At 42.6% G+C, this 19,746-nt stretch overlaps 1 protein-coding gene across 1 annotated transcript; it reads left to right on the top strand.

Annotated features, from left to right (window-relative positions):
• The first annotated feature begins 139 nt into the window (after window positions 1-139).
• Window positions 140-19,409, top strand: LOC124117572. Its single transcript, XM_046479527.2, has 15 exons — window positions 140-210; window positions 1,004-3,084; window positions 5,789-7,516; window positions 8,212-8,378; window positions 9,471-9,514; window positions 10,467-10,620; window positions 10,898-11,061; window positions 12,067-12,221; window positions 12,473-12,553; window positions 13,145-13,256; window positions 14,680-14,757; window positions 15,423-15,550; window positions 16,163-16,279; window positions 17,220-17,330; window positions 17,689-19,409. The coding sequence occupies exons 2-15, from the start codon at window positions 1,037-1,039 to the stop codon at window positions 17,777-17,779; spliced, it is 5,178 nt and encodes a 1,725-aa protein (XP_046335483.2). The 5' UTR covers window positions 140-210; window positions 1,004-1,036; the 3' UTR covers window positions 17,780-19,409.
• The last annotated feature ends 337 nt before the right edge of the window (window positions 19,410-19,746 follow it).

Raw genomic sequence — 19,746 nt, 5'->3', positions numbered from 1 at the left:
TTATAATAAACGTTACTCAGGATTTTTATATTTCAATTTTTCTATATCGTTGTGTTATCAAACACACACTCTTTACTTCTAGAGTTATTATTATCATATTATTATTTTTTCAACGGGACCCTGGCGACAAATGCCAGAGTTACAAAATGGCGACTAAAGTTATTGGCAGGTGCTTGTCAAAAGTGCTTTGATGGATATCTTGGTGTAGAAGTACGTATTGTTCACCTTACATTGACACCTGATGAACAGATTTTAAGAACCAACTAAAATGTTATTTATTGTTTAAATGTAGACCACAAATTACTTTCTTTGAGATTGTTTTTGCAAAGTCACAGTGAGTATTTCTTTGGCTTTCTGAACTTAGTATCTAGGGCCTTATCATGCTAATGTAGCCGAGAGCCACGATGGAATCCTACAGTCAAGACATAACCCTACATCAGTGGCGAGAACACCACCTTCATAAATCCTATTCAGACTGTGGTGGCCGATTACCCTCGTATTTTTTAAAAATATTTCCCGTGAGTTTGTGACTGAAAGTTTAATATCACCGTACTCCCATATAATTTCCCTATGTATATACACTTACATGTCATAATTTTATTACCACAACTTGAGGTAATAACAGACCGGTAACCCATTCACTTCATGTTCCGATGGTAGCGTAGGTCGATGCTTATGTCAATCACTGGATTGTCTGGTCCAAACTCAATTATTTATGGACCACTGGAACATTGCCGAGTGTGGCGTTGAGCAACAAAACTTATATGATGTAGGCATCATACACAGCTTGGTTTTTCAAATCATGTTGATCATTATTAATTATTCAATTTTTGCTGGTGCTATTTACATGAATAATTCTCTGAATTATTACTCTGTGATCATGGTGATTGTAAAAACATAGTGATTGAAGTTTTACATGAAAAAATACCCCTCTCTCTGTATATTTGTGAATGCACTTTAAACAAGCCCAAACATGCTATATTTGTACTTGCATTCTTTTCAGGACATCAGCTTAAGGGGATGGTGATAAAACAATATGGATAAAAACAAACCCCCATCCATTGAAGAAGTCCGACAAAGGCGACTGGCATACTTCCAAAACACTTCCCACGAAGCTGACCCTGCGGCTGGTCAGGATTCAGACAAACAACAGAAACATGGACCAGGCGATAAAATTCGCAATAAAACAGGATCAGAGAGTTTCAATAACTTGGGAGAACATGATTCTCTCAATAAGCAGGCTTCTGTGCCAAATACAAGATCTACGAAGGGTGTCAGGACCCTTAGAACAGGACCAGAGAATTCCAATTTGTTGGGACAACATGATTCTCTCACTAAGCAGGCTCCTATGCCAAATACAAGATCTACGAAAGGTTTGAAGACCAGAGTTAGGCAGGATGGTGGAAATGGGCAGCCTGGTAAAAAGTACTCTGGTACAAGGACAACTCAAGCAGCTTCTACTGCTGCTGCTGCTGCAGATGATGACATGTTGTCAAAGGACTGGAATTCGCATGTGGAACATTTATTTAGAAAAGGGCATCAGACTGGCCAGGAAACAAAGACATTGTCTAGAGACAATTCTCAGGAACTGTTGCGAGAATCTCAAGATCTTGATGCCATGTCAATGTTTAAGAGTGAGGTTGATTGCCAGGACCTAGGTCTTTCTACACATAGGCCTGACTCTGACCGGCCCAGCTTGGACAGGAATCAGAATAACAATGCAGATTTGATGGAAAATAGTCTTTCACAGGAAATGAAAAATTTGTTAGGGGCGAGCAAGTATCAAGAATTTGTTGAAAAATCTGTAAAAGATATTAATGAACTTTATCAGAACAAGACCACGGAGACTTCACCGCATCTGATCAGATCTTTGATAGAAGAACAAACAGATGTAGAGCACGAGAAGGAAGAGGCCAGCCATGGTCGACCTGAGACAGGTGGACATATGAATAACCATGTTCAGTCTCGCTCACCAAGGCATAGGCTTAATAGACCTAGAAAAGAGCCAGTTCACATTCAGAACCTTGTTGCCAAAACAAAACAAGACTTGGAACTTGAAGGATCAGAATCCTTACCTTCCAGTGCGAAAAACTATGAACAAATAACTGTTGCTCCAAAAGTGACATTTTCAGCAGATGAAATTTACCGCCAAGCTTATGGTTCATCTGGTAGTCAATTACAGCGAGGAATGCCAATCCAAGCTATGTCATACAACCAGACTATGCCCTTTCATCCAGCCATGATGATGAACATGCCATCAGGGAGTTTCCAGGCACCCTCAGTCGGGTTTCAGTCACCTCAGGGGGCTTTCCAGCCACCCCATGGAGGTTTTCAGTCACCCCATGGACATTTTCCTCCTGATTTTACACAGCCTCCCCCAGGAATGCATGGACAGCCTAACCCAGGAATGCATGGGCAGCCTACCCCAGGAATGCATGGGCAGCCTCCCCCAGGAATGCATGGACAGCCCACCCAAGGAATGCATGGGCAGCCTACCCCAGGAATGCATGGGCAGCCTACCCCAGGAATGCACGGGCAGCCTACCCAAGGAATGCATGGGCAGCCTCCAGGACCCTACATGTATGGTGGTCAGCCTGACATGTTTACCCCCCGAACTCCGACAACCCCCACCCCGGCCTCCCCCCACCCTATGTTCTATCAGCCCTACATGACTGATCCTGGCTTCCATGGAGGTTACCAAGGCTATACTAACATGTATCAATCGCAACCATTCTCCCCTCCAGCATACAATACCCAGTATGCCAACTATGTCCCTCCCGTCCATGTCCCCCACCCCCCTCCCCAACCCCCATCAGGCAATGCTCAGCAGCCCCCGGGAGTGTACTACCCACCACAGGTCGTCCCCACAGTGCCACACCCACCCCACCCTCCTAATTCACCTCCTGCTGAGGTGCTGTTGCAGACCCAGAATACCGCAAAAGATAAGTCGTCTAAGAATGTTGAGAGGGCTAAAGCTCGAGACAGGGACAAGCTACAACGCAAGAAGGTGGAAGATGAAAGAGAAGAGGGGACCCCTGCTCCAGATAGACACATAGAAGCCATCAGGATACACCATGAACAAAGGTATGTGTGAGGGAAAAACCATCATAATATGAAAGGTTGGGACACTATATTATTAAAATAAGATCTTTTTATTCCAATACTACCATATTTATTCGTGTATAATACACACTGGATGTGTAGACTCATCAAAAATGAAACAGAAGAAAATATTATCATTGTTGCTGTGGATAATGTGATTTGGCGCTGTCACGGTATGAGGTTAAGCAGACCCTATGGAACAGGGGAAACGGAAGTATCACAGGGGCACGATTTTGCTGAAATTTAGGTAAACATCATTGAATTGAATTTTAAATAAAATTAATAAAATCAAGCATAAGGTCAGATATACAGTGAGCACATATTTATTTCCAGATTGTGTAACCACAGGATTAACTTGTGTAATTGATTTGTTGATATGCTATTTCCGATGGCGGATCAGAAAAGCCTGTATATAGTAAAGTAATATACACGAATAAATACCGTATATCTCTGTGCGTGAAGATCTGATGACACTTGCAAAGGAGGTTGCGTCTGATAAACTTTATGATGTGTTTATTAGATCATCTCGAAAATGAAATATATCAACCAGTTCCAAATGTAGATAATTAATACTGCATGATTTAATTGTCATTACTGAGACCAATCGCATCTTCACCCAAAGATTATATACTGAACCACAAAAGAAACGTCACCATGGATAGATATATAAGAAACCTTATTTGTCCAAACACTGTAAACGTACTTTGAGACATATTAGAAAGATGAAACTTGGCAAAACTGATCATCAAGGTTGAAATTAAAGTGTCAAATGTTCTTAATGTGAAACACAACACTAGTCTCTGAAAAAATGGCATCACAAGTCAGTATCTCATGTGTCCGCCACGTGCGTTTATGACTGCCGTGCAACGTCGATACATGGAATGGATGAGGCGGTTGATGAAGGCCATAGGCACTTGAGCCCACACTCCTGAGAAACGCCTGACACAGTTCAGCTGCAGTTGTCGGCCTTGGTCGGATGTCATTCAGCCGTCTTTGAATCTCTTCCCACTGTCTGAAGTCTCTTGTTGCTCACACAGTGTGGGCACGGGCGTTATCATGCTGAAACTTGTGGTTGCAGCAACGTGCCAAATGAGCAGTCGCAGGCGTAACGTGTACGCGAGAAGGCTCTGCCGTCTCTTGTACGCGAGACGGGTGCGGTCAGCAGTACTCAGCGAAGCGCTTGATACTAATTAATTCAATCACCGTGGCTGTGCTGTCACTCGCGACCTCCGCGAAAGTAATTAAAGCGCTTTGTAAAATCATCCACTGCCAAGAGGGACCACAATCCACCCAAGGTCGTGACTGTCGGGTCGCGTGTGCATCGAGGCATCCGCCTTCCTATTTTCACATACCCTATTTTCGAACAGGTAAAACATGTCATCATGTCATTCTGGACTGGATACACTTGAAAGTGTACACGTTGAAGCTAGCGACCAGTTATCGCCAGAGGTATGGCGTGAGGTCTCAAGAGTTGATCAATGTACCGAGCTACTGTGACACCATTGCCTCTCCCTGGACCAATGTTCTGGAAGACCACAGTGCAGACCCTCTGTGCACGACCAATTCCACCCCACACCATGATGCTCAGACCACCCCACGAGTCTCCCTCAACAACACAAGTATCTGAATAACGTTCCCCATGGTGTCGCTAGACTCTCTATCTGCCATTTGCTGTTGAGATACAGTAACGGCTATCGTCTGAGAAGAGTACACTTCTCCACTGCTGGTGGCGCCAATGCTGATGCTGTGTTGCCCACTGAAGACGGTTCCTGCGATGATATGGTGTCAGAATGGGTCCTCAGTGTGGCCTGTGACAGTGGAGGTGTCTGCTCGTCAATTGTTGACACACAGTGTCCGCACTAATGTGTCGCTGGTGTGTCACCATGGTCTGTCAAGCAGTTTCCGCTGCAGTAACAAAGCAATCTTGAAGATGCTGTCACACAATCTGAGGATCCTGACGTCGGGTGGCGACCCTTGGCCTTCCACTACGTGGTCGGTCATCTGTAGTATTGGTGGTCTGGTACCGATGCTGGAGCCTGTATATGGTCCTTACGTGGACTTGAAATGTATTGGCTACTTGCCGGGCGGTTTGTCCAGCTTTGCAAGCTTCCAAGGGCTTGGTGTCGCTGATTTCTTGTCAATCTTGGCATGTGGTAGCAATTCAATAATGAATGAATGTTATCCGATCTGGGTGGATTTTTATAGGGCAAGAAATGTGGGAACGCATGTGCATTTGAATTTGAACGGAACTCACATGCATTGGGTTACCATGGCTGTTGCCGTGATGCTTTTGGGTGATCGGTTTTATTGTCATCTGCTTTGTTTTTTTATCATCCAATTTCATTTTTCCGGACAAGGTAATGTTAAATTTGAGAAACTTTGACAAAAATTTCCCAGATATTTAAATGACAACTTTTCATGCAATGTAACTTGGGGTGACGTTTCTATTGCGGTTTAGTATAGTAGGCCTTGAGCACCCCAATGCTGGTTGGGAGAGGCTACTAAAGTGGATTGGATGGTCAGTACCTGTCATCATGCCCCAATGGCATGGATCATTACTGGGTCGTCTGGTTCAGACTTGAATATTTACATGCTGCTGTGATATAGCTGGAATATTGATGACTGGGGTGGTGTAACAAGAACTGATCTCACATTTCATAAAGTCTTGTTTTCACATTTGTTTCAGACGCCAGATGCAAGAAGACAAAATGAATGAAGTTTTTCACATGGAGAAACAGAAGAAGTTTGCTCAGGCATCTTTAGACAGGTACTTCTCTTCCTTGGAAAACATATACAGGCCACCCACCTCCCCTCAAGGCAGTCTCCCACAGACTGAAGAGGAGGCTGAGGAAACCCCAGATGAAGAACCTGAAGATGGAGAAGCAGTTGATGATGCTGGGGATGAAGATGCAGTTGATGAAGACGCCTTCACTAGCGTCACTGCCACCAGTGTCAAGGCTGGTGGAATCACGGACAGACTTGAAAGACTTGGGATAGATGTTGCTCACATCAAGTCCAAGGATGCTGTTAACGAAGGTGACGAGGATGACAAGCAGAAGAAGCGCAAGAAGGTGAAGGTCTGTCCTGCATGTGCGTCCTGGAACAAGGAATACATGTCTTGGTGTGCTGACTGTGGGGAAATATTGATCGGGGTGGAGTCCATTGTAGCAAAGAGGAAGGAGAGAAGAAAGGATAACGCAGACAGGAAGGACAGAACAGAACATGTGGAGGTTAAATCTGAAAACCCCACTGAGCAAGCAGGTCCTACAGTGTCTACACGAAAAAGCATTTCCATTTCGCCCGAGATCCTGTCCTATCGACACGACACAGATATGAAGGTGAGTGTGACGAAGCCAGCCCAGGTGGATAGTCACATGAAACAGCTGGAGCGAGTCAAGCGAGAGATGGCAATACCAACCACAGGCTCAGGTGCTACTGGTAATTATATCCGATCTCCTAAAGAAATTAATGATCTTTGTGAAGTTATCAGTGATCCAGTAATCAGAGGCTTCATCAAAAACTATTTCAGTAGAAAAGCCAAAGCCGATGATGACGTTGAAGCCGAAACAAGTGATGGGAAGGAACAGGAGGTTGATGTAGTAACACCCAAGGCTGATGTTGAACCTGATCTCTCAGATGGCGAGGTTATTCTTAACCTCCAATCATCCGAAAGCTTTGACTCTCCACCACCCAAGCATCAAAAGAGCAGAAGCAACAAATACAAGAACCACGGCGATATAGATGTCGAGATTTTTGACATCCAAGACAGCCGGGAGTCTCGAACAGCCAGCCGCAATGCCCCGGTGGTTCCATGTCTCGACCTCCATGACAGTAGTGATGACGAGGAGGTCATTAAAGCAAGGAGGCTGGCAATGAAAACTATGCCAATCAGCTTCTCCATTGATACAGATGACTGGTCTTCTGTGAACGAATCACAGCAACTCAATCCTGCTGAAGAAAGCCCAGATCTCCCTCTTGAAGCACTTCCAGAAACGGATGGTCTGGGGACCCCAGGGGGAGATAACTCGGACGAAGGAAATCCTTCACAGGACCCCTGTTTCCTTGCCCATATCCTTGCCATGAGAAACAATTCCAGCAGGTCAGAACGCCAGCGTCCTCAAAGTGCAGATCTTCTTGACAGGAAGAGAATGACTCAGAGTATTGTGCGAGAGTCTATTGAAGCCAAGCCCTACCAGCGGCACTGGGAAAAGTCGAGTATTGCATGGTCATCGTTTCACCCCCGGGAGCTGAGCACGAGGTCCTCAATGAAGAACTTCATGATGCAGGACCCCCGAGTGAAGTGTTCCACCAGCACGGAGAACATGGCGACAGCAGAGACACGGAGGCCTGATGGAAGGGGTGCGGCGCAGACGCACAAAAAGTCAAGACCAGCAAGTGCAGACCTGTATCGGAGGTGAGCGAAACTATCGTATGTTAAATAAATGTGCAGAGTACATGTTGAAGATATTTTCTTCAAATATATATTTCGTCTTATTCAGATATTTATTAGAAGAGGAACTATCACTTGATGAACTGTACAATTTCACGATAATGAGAGACCAATCTCATTAAAATCAGATCTTAGTTCTCGCTACCGCTATACAAAGATCTGAGGACATCCCATTAGGGGTCACATCAGAACGACCTTTCATCTGATTTTAATGAGATTGATGAGTGACAAAAATGTTAGCTACAAGTGATGAAGATGGTGAAAACTCTTCAGAAATGTTCAGCAACTCATGCTTGCCATAAAAGGCAACTATGTTTGTCGTAAGAGGCGACTTACAGGATCGAATGGTCAGGCTCACTGACTTGGTTGATGCATGTCATTGTATCCCAATTGCGTGGATCAATGCTCATGTCAGTCACTGGATTGTCTGGTCCAGACTCAATTATTTACAGACCACTGTCATATAGATGAGTGCGGCATTAAACAACAAACAAAACAAAATTCAGAAATGAAGCTATTGTGGCAAATGGGTCCAGGCTATTGATCACAAAAGAATAGAGATGTGTTATGCTAGATAATAGAGGATGTATTCATCCCAGGACAATATTGAGACATGTTTTTGTAAAACAGCACCTATCAATGTCTTTGTGTTTGTTCAGGAAAGTGCAATCCAGTATGCGGCCCGCAAGTGCCCAGGTGAGAGGGAACCACCAGCCCCGGGTGAGGGACACTGATCCCCCTAACCTCAGCCCCTCACAGACCAGCGTCATTGCCCACAGACTGCCCCAGGAGGACCATCAGCCACCCATGGCCAGGACACTGCAGGGTGAGTATATACACACTGTGTGAGCACTCATAACTGCCCTAGCCTTGATGTCATTGTGGAAGTACAGTGTTCTACCAATGGTTAGTCTGCCTCTGTATTCATTGCTATAAGGCTGCTCAGGTGGCCCAGCCGAATAAGGTGCTGCAATTTGCTGTGCAGAGTTGTGTCCCTTAGGCATGCCAGAAACCTATTGTCATGGGTTAAATCAGAGATTTGCCCTGATCATGTAACTTGTTTGTCTTTGTTTTGTTCGTTTGTTGTTTAATGCCCTAGTAAGCAGTATCCAAGCTATATGATAGTGGTGGATCAGTGTTCAAAGTTAAGCTTTAAAGCAGTTTTCAAAGTCATTGTCAAACCCCTATGTGAAAAAATAAAGACTTAAATTCTGATTCAAGGGGGGCACATGTCGTCCAGTCGTCTAAGGCGCCACGATTCACTGTGCAGAGTTATGTCCCTTGGGCACGCCAGAAACCTATGGTTGTGGGTTCGAATCCCGGTTCGCCCTCGATTATGTTTCTAGGTTTATCAGCGCCATACCCATGCTCGTTGGTTTCACCGAAATGGTAAACGTCTGAGACCTGCATCACGTCAGGCTTTCCTCCCACAATAAGCTGACACGCAGCGATATAACTGGAATACTGTTAAAAATAGTGTTAAACCCAACTCACTCACTCACTCTGATTCAAGGACCCCTGGACCCCTTTAATTTTGAACACAGGCAATGCTCAGCAGCCCAGTGGACTGTTGCTTCCCTTAGCTTTGCCTCATGGGTACAATGTTTATCATGAATATTGCTAAAAACGCGTAAAAGTTATTCTTTATTCAGTGATGTTATGCGCAATGGATGATATGTCATCACTTGTGCATAGATGTGTGGTCATGGATTCGGCCTATTATGTGTCGAGGTTTGTCAGCACCATCCCCAAAGGCTTTTCTCCCATGTAAAGCTGACCGCTAAACCCAACTCACTCACTGTCAACTAGGGAGATGTCCGTCTATGACAAATCCATTCATCCACCAGACTGTACCAGAATGATAGTCAAATATTTCAAATATTAGCTTAGTTATGAAGTGTTGTTCTCCCTGTTACAGGCCCCTCCGCTGCCATCACTGCCTACAACATGTACATGGAGATGGTATGTATCTCAATATGGCTAAAGATGGGAGATTCAGGGGCAGTGCTATTCACTCAACAGAGTCCTTTGATTGTTGGTTCGAATCCTAGATCACCCTGATTTTGATTCTTTGTTGGTCAGCACCATACCTATTCTTATGGCTTCCAAAAGTGATAAACATCTAAGATATGCATCACCATGGACTTTCCTCCCACATTAGTTGACACACCGTGATGTGAGTATAGGAGAAGACATGCCTCCAAAGTTTTGGTTGAAAATGTAAAACACGAGGGAGAGGGAGGGGTAATGTTTGCTCTTGCTTATAAACCGTCAGAAGAGTTAAATTTAAACACAAAAAATCCAATCCAGGTCTTACTGGGAAAAATAAAACGTCATACCCGGGGTGAGGTCTTACTAGGAAAAAGTAAAACGTCATACCAGTGATGAGGTCTTACTAGGTAAAACCTCATACCAGTGATGAGGTCTTCCTCGGAAAAAGTAAAGCCACATACCAGTGATGAGGTCTTACTAGGAAAAAGGTAAAACCACATACCAGTGATGAGGTCTTACTAGGAAAAAGTAAAACCTCATACCAGTGATGAGGTCTTACTAGGAAAAAGTAAAACCACATACCAGTGATGAGGTCTTACTAGGAAAAAGTAAAACCTCATACCAGTGATGAGGTCATAATAGGAAAAAGTAAAACGTCATACCCAGGAAGAAATCTTACTAGGGAAGAATATGTAGGAAGATACCTACAATACAATAGGCAAAAATGGCATCAGGTTTATAAATACTGTTCAAGGCAGCGTTAAACCCATCTCTACGAATACAATTGAGTGCCTCCAAAACTACAGATTACACAGCTAGAGATATTGACACAGTAGTGGGTTTATCTCCTTAGTCACACGGGCACTCTATACATGACCTCGCAGTACCATACGATGCACTAATGTCCCCCTTCCCCCGACAGACACCACGTATAGAGGAGGGGGAGTTCTCCAAGTGGCAGTGTCTGCCGGATGAGATCTGGCTCTACATCTTCTCCTTCCTACCACATAGTGACCTTGCCCGGATGGCGCGAGCCTGCAAACAGTTCTGTCGCATCTCTGTGGATGACAGCCTCTGTGAGTCATCACTTTGTCATTGTGTGTACAGAGTACCGCCCTAGTCCACTAGACAATTGAATAAGTGAAATTTGTCTCAATTTTTTTAAACTTGATTGAGGTTTTATGCTATTTTATGCAACAAGCAGGTGAATCAGCTTTGTAAAATAACTATGAATTGTGCTATGAGAATCAGTGAAAGACACTGCATAATCTAAGGTAGATACTGTGACATTTATGAACGAAAATGAAGATATCACAATCTTCCTGTGTATGATGCAAGATGTTTCGGCTGCAGGGAAGCACATCACTGTGAAGAAGAACCATGCTATTTGTGATCAGTGGCTGTCCCAGATCGCCATGAGGCACCCAGTCTCACTGGCACTCATCCAGTGTCACGGCGACAACGTCACAGGTAGAGGCCTACGAGAGCTCTTCAGGGAATGTACAGACAATCTGAAGGTGGGTTTCGTGGATGAATAAGGGATACAGCTCAATCTGAGGTCTGTTGTTGAATAACTCTTGGCTCTAGCCTTAGGACCAGTGCCTTGTTTCATTAAACTTGTTGACCCGTGAGGATCCGGGGTAGAATAGGTCTTCAGCAACCCATGCTTGCCATAAAAGGCGACTATGCTTGTAATAAGAGGCGACTAACGGGATCGGGTGGTCAGGCTCGCTTACTTGGTTGAAACATGTCATCGAACCCAATTGTGTTGATCGATACTCATGACATTAATCACTGGATTGTCTGGTCCAGACTCGATTATTTACAGACCGCGGTCATATAGCTAGAATATTGCTGAGTGTGGCGTTAAACAACAAACCAACCAACCATTAAACTTGTTATTGAGATTTGTTGTTTCTATTTTAATTTGGTATTAAAGAAGTGTATATTATTGCTGAATTATTCACAGAATTTTTAAATTTTACTGCAGAATTTTATCTGTTTGAATTTTGGGAAATGTTTTTACCGATATTAGACATATGTGGAGGGGAAGAGTCATTGGGTTATCCAGCTAGTCCACAACTCATTTTGGACTAACTCATTTACATCACCACAGATAAACATGACAAGATTAGGGAAGAGAAAACTTGAACATTGGATATTGTTTTGCTCCATCGAACCTGTCTAAAATTGATTTTTAAACTATTTCTGTGTTGGTGATTGCTTGCATCTTTTTGCAGGGATGAGAATCTTCCGTGGATTCACGAATTTCCACGAATTTTAGTGACCACAAATTTGTTAAAATCTGATAGCTTTCCCATAAACACCCCCAAATTATGGACCACGCTCCATTGCAAAGAAATTTCACTTGAAAAGGAAAATATCCATAATTATCCTTGCTTATGACATGAAACACTGTTTGTTGCATGATGATGAAATAAAAGGATACTGTTTTGTGATGCCTGTCTGTCAGCATGGTCAGGCTTGTGCTATGAGTCATGAAGTCATGTTTTGTGTCCCAGGAGCTGAACTTCAGTCGGTGCAGTCGTGGAGGTCTGACCGGTGACAGCATCTTGCTACACGCCTCGGCGCGGTGTCGTCACCTGACACACGTCGACGCTAGCTGGTGTCATGTCACCGATAATGGCCTCACAGCTCTGTCGGAGAGTGCACACAGGTAGGTTGACCGGAGATTTTGTTCGATATAGTTGACCGAGGTAAAATTATCTCGAATTGCTAAAATGGTTAGAATTATCATTAAACCGCCTGCATGTTATCAAAAATGAGCGGGCCACTGTAACTTGATAATGCCCTCATATTGCTTGACGACGGGCCATTATCACGCCTGTTGTTATTAAAGCATTTTTGAAAATCCAAAGAGGGCTTTTATAATAATACAGATGCTTTGAGTTTGAGCCTTTGTTGCAGGCTGGAGTCGCTGTGTCTGAATGGCTGCCAGATGCTGTCTGATGAGGGTGTGGAGACAGTCATCAAGAAGCACGGATCCAGGTGGGTGTGGCACCTGCAGGACTTGATGTTTACATGGGGTCTGAAAAAACAAAAACAATTTGTTGTCAATTTTACACATATGAACCAACTATGACAGTGAGGACACGAGTGGCCCAGTCACAATTCACTGTGCAGTTGTGTCCCTTGTGTATGCCAGAAACCTAGGATCATGGGATGGAATCCCAGGTCCGCTCTGCTTATGTTTCTAGGTTTGTCAGCTCCATATCCATGCTTGTTGGTTTCATCAAAGTCGTAAATGTCTAGGATCTACATCACTTCATTCTTTCCCATCTCATCAAGCAAGAAGCAGTGTAAAACTCAACTCACAAAGTCACTCCCGGTTCCTGTTTCAAATATTTTTATCCATGATCTTGTAGATATTCCCGACTTTTAAGTGGCTTTATTTTATTTAAATTGTGTGGGTCATACCAAAAATGTGAAGCCAGATGCCAATGTATTCACTCAGATTAAGAGTTTTGTCCCAGCAAAGTAAACCCAAATTGCATCTTTAACAAAATAGCTGTCAGTGAAAATGAATTTCTTGTAGCATCCTTAATGGAATTATCTTAAATGCTGTATTCGTGTGTCCAGTCTTCGAGTGCTGGAGCTGTTCGGCTGCTTCAACCTGACTCCACGCTGCATCCGCTGCATCGCCACCCACTGCACCAACCTCCTCACCATCAACCTCGGACAATGCTTCCGGGTATGTACATTTAAACCCTCAAGAATGAGGTGCTCCTGCTGATGTTGAATCCTGAACAGCAGCTGCTACACTCAGTGTTCACCAACAGTGGAGTGACTGGGGGACGTCAGTAACTCATGCTTGTTAGGCCTCTATATACAGTGTCATCGTACCCTGATGATGTGGATTGATGATTCATATAGTTGATATATTTGCTGACTATGGCATTAAATAACATTCAGTCACTCACTCACATGTAGACCCCCGTCATGTTTGGAGTATGTCACACAGTTAGGATGCTGGTAAATAATGCATCTTTCTGTTCCTTGTCATCCAAACAATAATGAAACTACTGATATCTCTCTGAGAAAACAGGACAACTTTTGATACGAAGTAGTAGCCACAGTAAGTGTAGCTGAATACAACAATCAACATGGCAAATATGTCAAAATGTTGTCTATACATGCTATTATTGTTATTCTTCTGACAGCGGGGTCAGCTGGGTATCTTAGTGCTACACTCAACGTACCTACTGGATGGTTTCAATTCCAATTAGTGGTACATTTTTTGTGTCCCTCCAATATTGCTTGAATATTGCTAAAAGTGGTGTGAAATCATACTCATTCACTGTTGGTTGTATAATTGTTTAAATTGATACGCGCATGTTTTCCAAAGAGGGCTATTCAAGTCGCCTATGGGCTAAAGCATGCGATTCTTCAGATGGATACAATGTGTGCATCTTCCCGAGGCAAGAGAGTTAACTGACTTTAAAAGTCCAGTTTCCACCCTTGCCGAACTTGGCTGGAATTCCTGGGCTCGATCTTAGTGGCACGAATTTGACTATGCATAGACTCGTTAGTCCAGCCAAAATGAAACTCCATAATACCAGCCTAGTCTGGCAAGCGTGGAAACTGGACTTTTATAGTCGGTTAACTCTCTTGTCTTGGTGTATGCAATTAATGATGACGCGCTATGGTGTATGCAATTATTGATGATGCACTGTGGTGTATGCAATTATTGATGATGCACTATGGTGTATGCAATTATTGATTATGCACTATGGTGTATGCAATTATTGATGATGCACTATGGTGTATGCAATTATTGATAACGCACTATGGTGTATGCAATTATTGATGATGCAGTATGGTGTATGCAATTATTGATGATGCACTATGGTGTATGCAGTTATTGATGATGCACTATGGCGTATGCAATTATTGATGATGCACCATGGTGTATGCAATTATTGATGGTGCACTATGGCGTATGCAATTATTGATGATGCACTATGGTGTATGCAATTATTGATGATGCACTATGGTGTATGCAATTATTGATGACGCACTATGGCTCAGATATTGCCATGTATGGGGTCTTAGCAGTGTAAAGCCCTCTCACTCCTCCCCATCTGTAGTCATGGTAACCCTTTGTTTGTGTCCAGCTGACCGATTCCTCCATCACACACCTGTCTGCCAGCCTGGGACGAGTGGAGAACCTTGACCTTCGGGGGTGTAAGCAGGTAGGTCACTTCTTTTTCCCTCACTTCATTCTCCCAGCTGTCCCAGAGCTGCCTACTTGTAGGAACTTTGCAGATTCTGTATGCTAAAAATTGAAATACTATGGTTATACGCCCTACATACTTCATTGTGTATCCAAGGAATTTTATGACAATAATAAAAAATTGTTTTATTGTTCATTCTGTGCTGTTTAATGCAGTCCTTTGTGACTAGGTTGCTGTCTATAAACAGCAGTAGCATTTGTAAGCACTATCCTTATTATGCCTTTTCGGCAACTATGCTGGTCAAAAGAGGCGACTACGGGATCGGGTAGTCAGGCTCGCTGACTTGGTTGATGCGTGTCATCGTATCCCAGTTGCGTGGATCGATGCTTGTGATGTAAATCCCAAAGGGAAGTAACTCTATCAACAAAACACAGTGTCATGTTCCACACTCAGAAAAGGTTTATCATTGTAGAGTCTCCTTGACAGGAGAATAAGACTATTGTATTCTAGAGGAAAGTTTACTTGTAATTACCCAAAATGATTACTATCTTGGAGATGTTTCTTGGTGAATTGGAGATTTTGTACCAAGGTAAAATGTGATATTTTCTGTCATTAATAATGATTTCAGGTGGCACATAAATGCATTGCTAGCATCAGTTCAAGTGTTGCATGTTTCTTTCCAGATACGGGATAACTGTATAAGGAAGATAGTGCGGAACTGTCCTCGCCTGAAGACAATCATCATTGCCAACTGCCCCCATGTGTCAGATGCAGCTCTTGTCGAGATAGCCACATACTCAATGGATGTGCGGTAAGCTCAGCACCAGAAATTACCTCCCTTTAATCCCCATGCTCCAAGCTCCTTCATGGAGTGTGACACCTTCGTTACACTCTCGGTAAACCGCTGCCACCAGTGTTGGCGCAGCCATTACAAGAATTTTGAAATTTCCCCTCTAACCCCAAATGTAGTAATGTTTATCCTTTTGTTTATGTCTTTGGGAATGCAATCATGGGGAATTTTGAAAAGGTTTACGACTGACCAAATTTCACAGATGATTTTTAATTTTTGTTTGTTTGATCAGATTGGTTCGAGATTGCAGATGAACAGAACACCCAACATCCCCCTTACGTTCTTACTCTACCAATTATACCAATTACCCGTTGGAATGAAATAGAAATTCAAATTGACCAACAAAAAATATAATCAAGCAGGGGTAAGAGTATTCAGCGTCACAGCAGTCATCACTTGTTTGTAAACATAATGGGTTGGCTGCAAGTTCCACTCCAAGCATGGTTGTAGCCACTGGATTGTCTTGTCTTTATTGACCGCCATCATATAGCTGGAATATTGCCGAGTTATATTGCTAAACAACAAACAAACAAACACAAATCAATGATGTGCACTATTTTTGTCCATCTTCAGGAGTCTGGACATCTGTGGATGTCGCAATGTGACGGATCACAGCATCCGGACCCTGTCAAACAACTGCCAGCGACTCACCCAGCTGGACATCAGCTCATCTGGGTGTTCTCACCGCAGGTAAGCAGACACAGTAGCTGTAGTGCACACTGTCATCAAGAGATGGCTCAGCAGAGTTACCTCCCTTCTTGGGTGAGGATACGCTCGCCATGATGTCGAGCTGTGTTACCCAGGTATACATATGAGGTAACAAGGACCTGTTCACCATGGAATCCAATATGGGGTGTTGTTCTGTGTTGTAAAGTGCTCTGACAGCCAACAGAAGTCCCAGGTGCTCTGATTATCATCTTTAGTTTGTCAGCACTATCAGGCTGCTGTGCTTAAAGGTTTAACCAAAGTACCTGTACAACATTGCTTCCCACATTAAATTAACATATTTTCTTGTGTATAATACGCAGACAGTGACTTGCGAAACTGTCCATATCCAAACAAATATCCTAAATACTAGGTGCTACACATATGGTTATTATTATTTTAAATTTATTTAGAAAAAGCAGAAACTAAAATAACAATATATTAAATTTTTTTATTCCTAATACGAGTGTAGTTTCGGATACAACTTCTTCTTATCATTGCAATAAAATCTTTTTAGTTTTAATATTGGGTATGCTTTAACTGAATCATTGGTAGAATCTAGATCTGGGAGGAAATGTGTGTACAGCTGATTGCTGAATCCAGCTTATTTTATTGTAAATCATCACATGTAGTGATTTTTGTGTTGCAAATTTCACATTTTCATTTACCAAGTTAATCGCCTGTTCATTCACCTAAAATGCTACGATGTAGTTTTTGACGGTACACAAATATGAAATAGAGATTTTTCCTGGAAACTTGTACCTACGATTAGGGGTGCACATCATATTGGTACAGACAGCCATCAGGGCAGCCGTCATATAGGTGGAATATTGATGATTGCTGCATGAACCGTCACACAAACATCACTCAGTGACGTGCTACAAAGGTCGCTGCAAGCCTACAACACAATTGTGTGGTGTTCCAGTGTGACGCTTCTGGCCAGCTACTGCAACCGCAACCTGGAGACGTTGAAGCTCAACTTCCTTGCTGACATCACCGAGGTCTGCCTACAGAAACTGGTAAAGAACTGCAAGAAGTGAGTACTTCCACGTCATAGAGACGCTCTCAAATACGATCTGGGGTAGTATCGATAATTGTACACCCTATCATCATGTGTTGGGTGGAGTAAATGAATCATCATCATCGTCATCATCATCATCATCAGGGGTGGTCGGGTAGCCTAATGGTTAAAGCGGTCGCTCATCACGCTGAAGACCCGGGTTCGATTCCCGACATGGGTACAATGTGTGAAGCCCATTTCTGGTGTCCCTTGCCGTGATATTGCTGGAATATTGCTGAAAGCAGCGTAAAACCATACTCACTCACTCATCATCATCATCATCATTTGGGATGTATTTCTACTTGTAAACACGATACTTGCATTCTTTCCCCAGATTGAAGACACTTCACCTGTATGGCTGCACCAGTGTCCGGAGTATCGACAAACTCAAGCAGCTTTGTCCCTTCCTCCATGTGGAGATGTGATCACTCGGACAATCAGTGCAACATGGGATGTTTACTGCTGAACATAGGATGTTTATTATTGGAATCTGATGTTAATTTCAGATGTTAACTGATGAACATAGTATGTTTATTATTGGAATCTGATGTTAATTTCAGATGGTAACTGAAGAACAACTGATGTTTATTATTGGAATCTGATGTTAATTTCAGCTGGTGTTAAATGATGAATTATTGATGTTAACTTATGAACAGCTGATGTTGACAGCTGATGTTAACTGATGAACACATTATGTTAACTGATGACGACCAGTGAAGTAATGAAGACCTGGAACATGTGTTAAATGACTGTGTGCCTTTGGACTGTTAGATGACCTGGTCATCAAAAGCATGCTGGGGTAAATGAGAGTGATAGACCTCAGAAAACGGAATGGGATTTACAGTATTTATTCCTTGAAGGAAGATCATCTCAAGAAATTTATATGCAACATACTAACAAAATGCTTCTGTCCAGCGTAGGACATTTATCAAATTTTGTTAGTATTGAATTACTTTGACATTATCAGGATACAAAGTTATCCTTGGCTGTGAAATATTGAACTTTTTCTTCTTAATGTGTTTTGCAGTGTATGTTTTATAGGTGATATTTACGAATATATCAAATACTCACTGTAAATACATAGGTGACAAAACAAAACAATCATGTATATGAATATGGAAGTATGTGCTTATTAAGATCAGGAATATAAACCTTCTATAACTTACCACTGAAACATGGACGTATCGAATATAGGCATGATAGGAGACTTCCCTTTGACGCTGAACTTATTTCTGTGAAATTTGATCAAAACTGCCACATTTAGCAAATTAGGTATGTTTTTCTTTTAACATCTGCCTTAATCGGAATGTCATATTATGAAGTGGCAATATTAGGCTTAAAAAATAAAAGAATTGGTTCTCAAGCAATGACTTTTGAAAATATAGTGTGGGCGGGCGGTGTTTTTGTGTCTGTTTTTTTAGCTTGTTCAAACTAGTAGGTAACCAAATAAGGCAAAGGGCCTCCATACATTAACAAGCATACAAACTCCTATTGCTGCCATGACCATAACACATGATGCGCAGTAAAGCAGTGCGCATGTACGGGGAAGTAACGGCACACTGTTTTTGATCACATTGTTATTAAGTATTAGGATTTTTTATTTGTTTTTGAAAATAGAAATAAAAACGAAACGTGCGTCAGACTTTATGATGATGCGGGTGATGCCTGAGAACCAAGAGTATTATTGTTACTGCCTTATGGCAATATCTTTATTAAGTGACAGGTGATGGGGCAATCTAGTGTTTAAAGTGTTGCTCATCATGTCAAAGGTTCAGGTTTGATTCCACACATCTGTACAATGTGGGAGTCCAGTTCTGCCGTAATGTTGCTGGAATATTGCTGAATGTGGTGTAAAACTCTACTTACTTGCTGTTGTCATTCAGTGAATGACATTTCAAGACATCCCAGTCTAAAACATCCCATCTTCCCGAGGCACTATAAAAGTCCAGTTTCCACCCTTGCCGAACAAGGCTGGAATTCCGGAGTTACAGTTTGGCCTGACTAACGAGTCTATGCATAGTCCTATAAAAATCGTGTAACGAACTAGACATCCAGTTCGTAAACACCATGGATTTCAATGTGCAGATTTGGGCCGACTGCAGGATTTGCAAAGCATGTGTACAGCCAACTGGGCATCGACAGATATTTTGCAAATCTTTTCATGTTTTTATCAAGGTGCTCAAGTGATTTGATGCACTTTGCGGGGTAAGACCTGTTTTATAAAATATAGATATTGATTACCGATCAGATCGTTTTGACAGGGTGCCACCATTTTGTTTGAAGCAAGTGATATGAGTGATGGCATTGTATTGGTAATAGGAGGGACATAGAAGGGACATAACTCTTAATAGCCACTGGTGGTGCGACATGGAAATTCCAGCGTAGTTCGGCA

This window comes from Haliotis rufescens, unplaced genomic scaffold (assembly GCF_023055435.1).
Source record: "Haliotis rufescens isolate VD_foot unplaced genomic scaffold, xgHalRufe1.0.p SCAF_6, whole genome shotgun sequence".
NCBI lineage: Eukaryota > Metazoa > Mollusca > Gastropoda > Lepetellida > Haliotidae > Haliotis > Haliotis rufescens.
The sequence above is the reverse complement of the archived record's forward strand: the minus strand, read 5'-3'. Positions and strand labels throughout refer to the sequence as shown.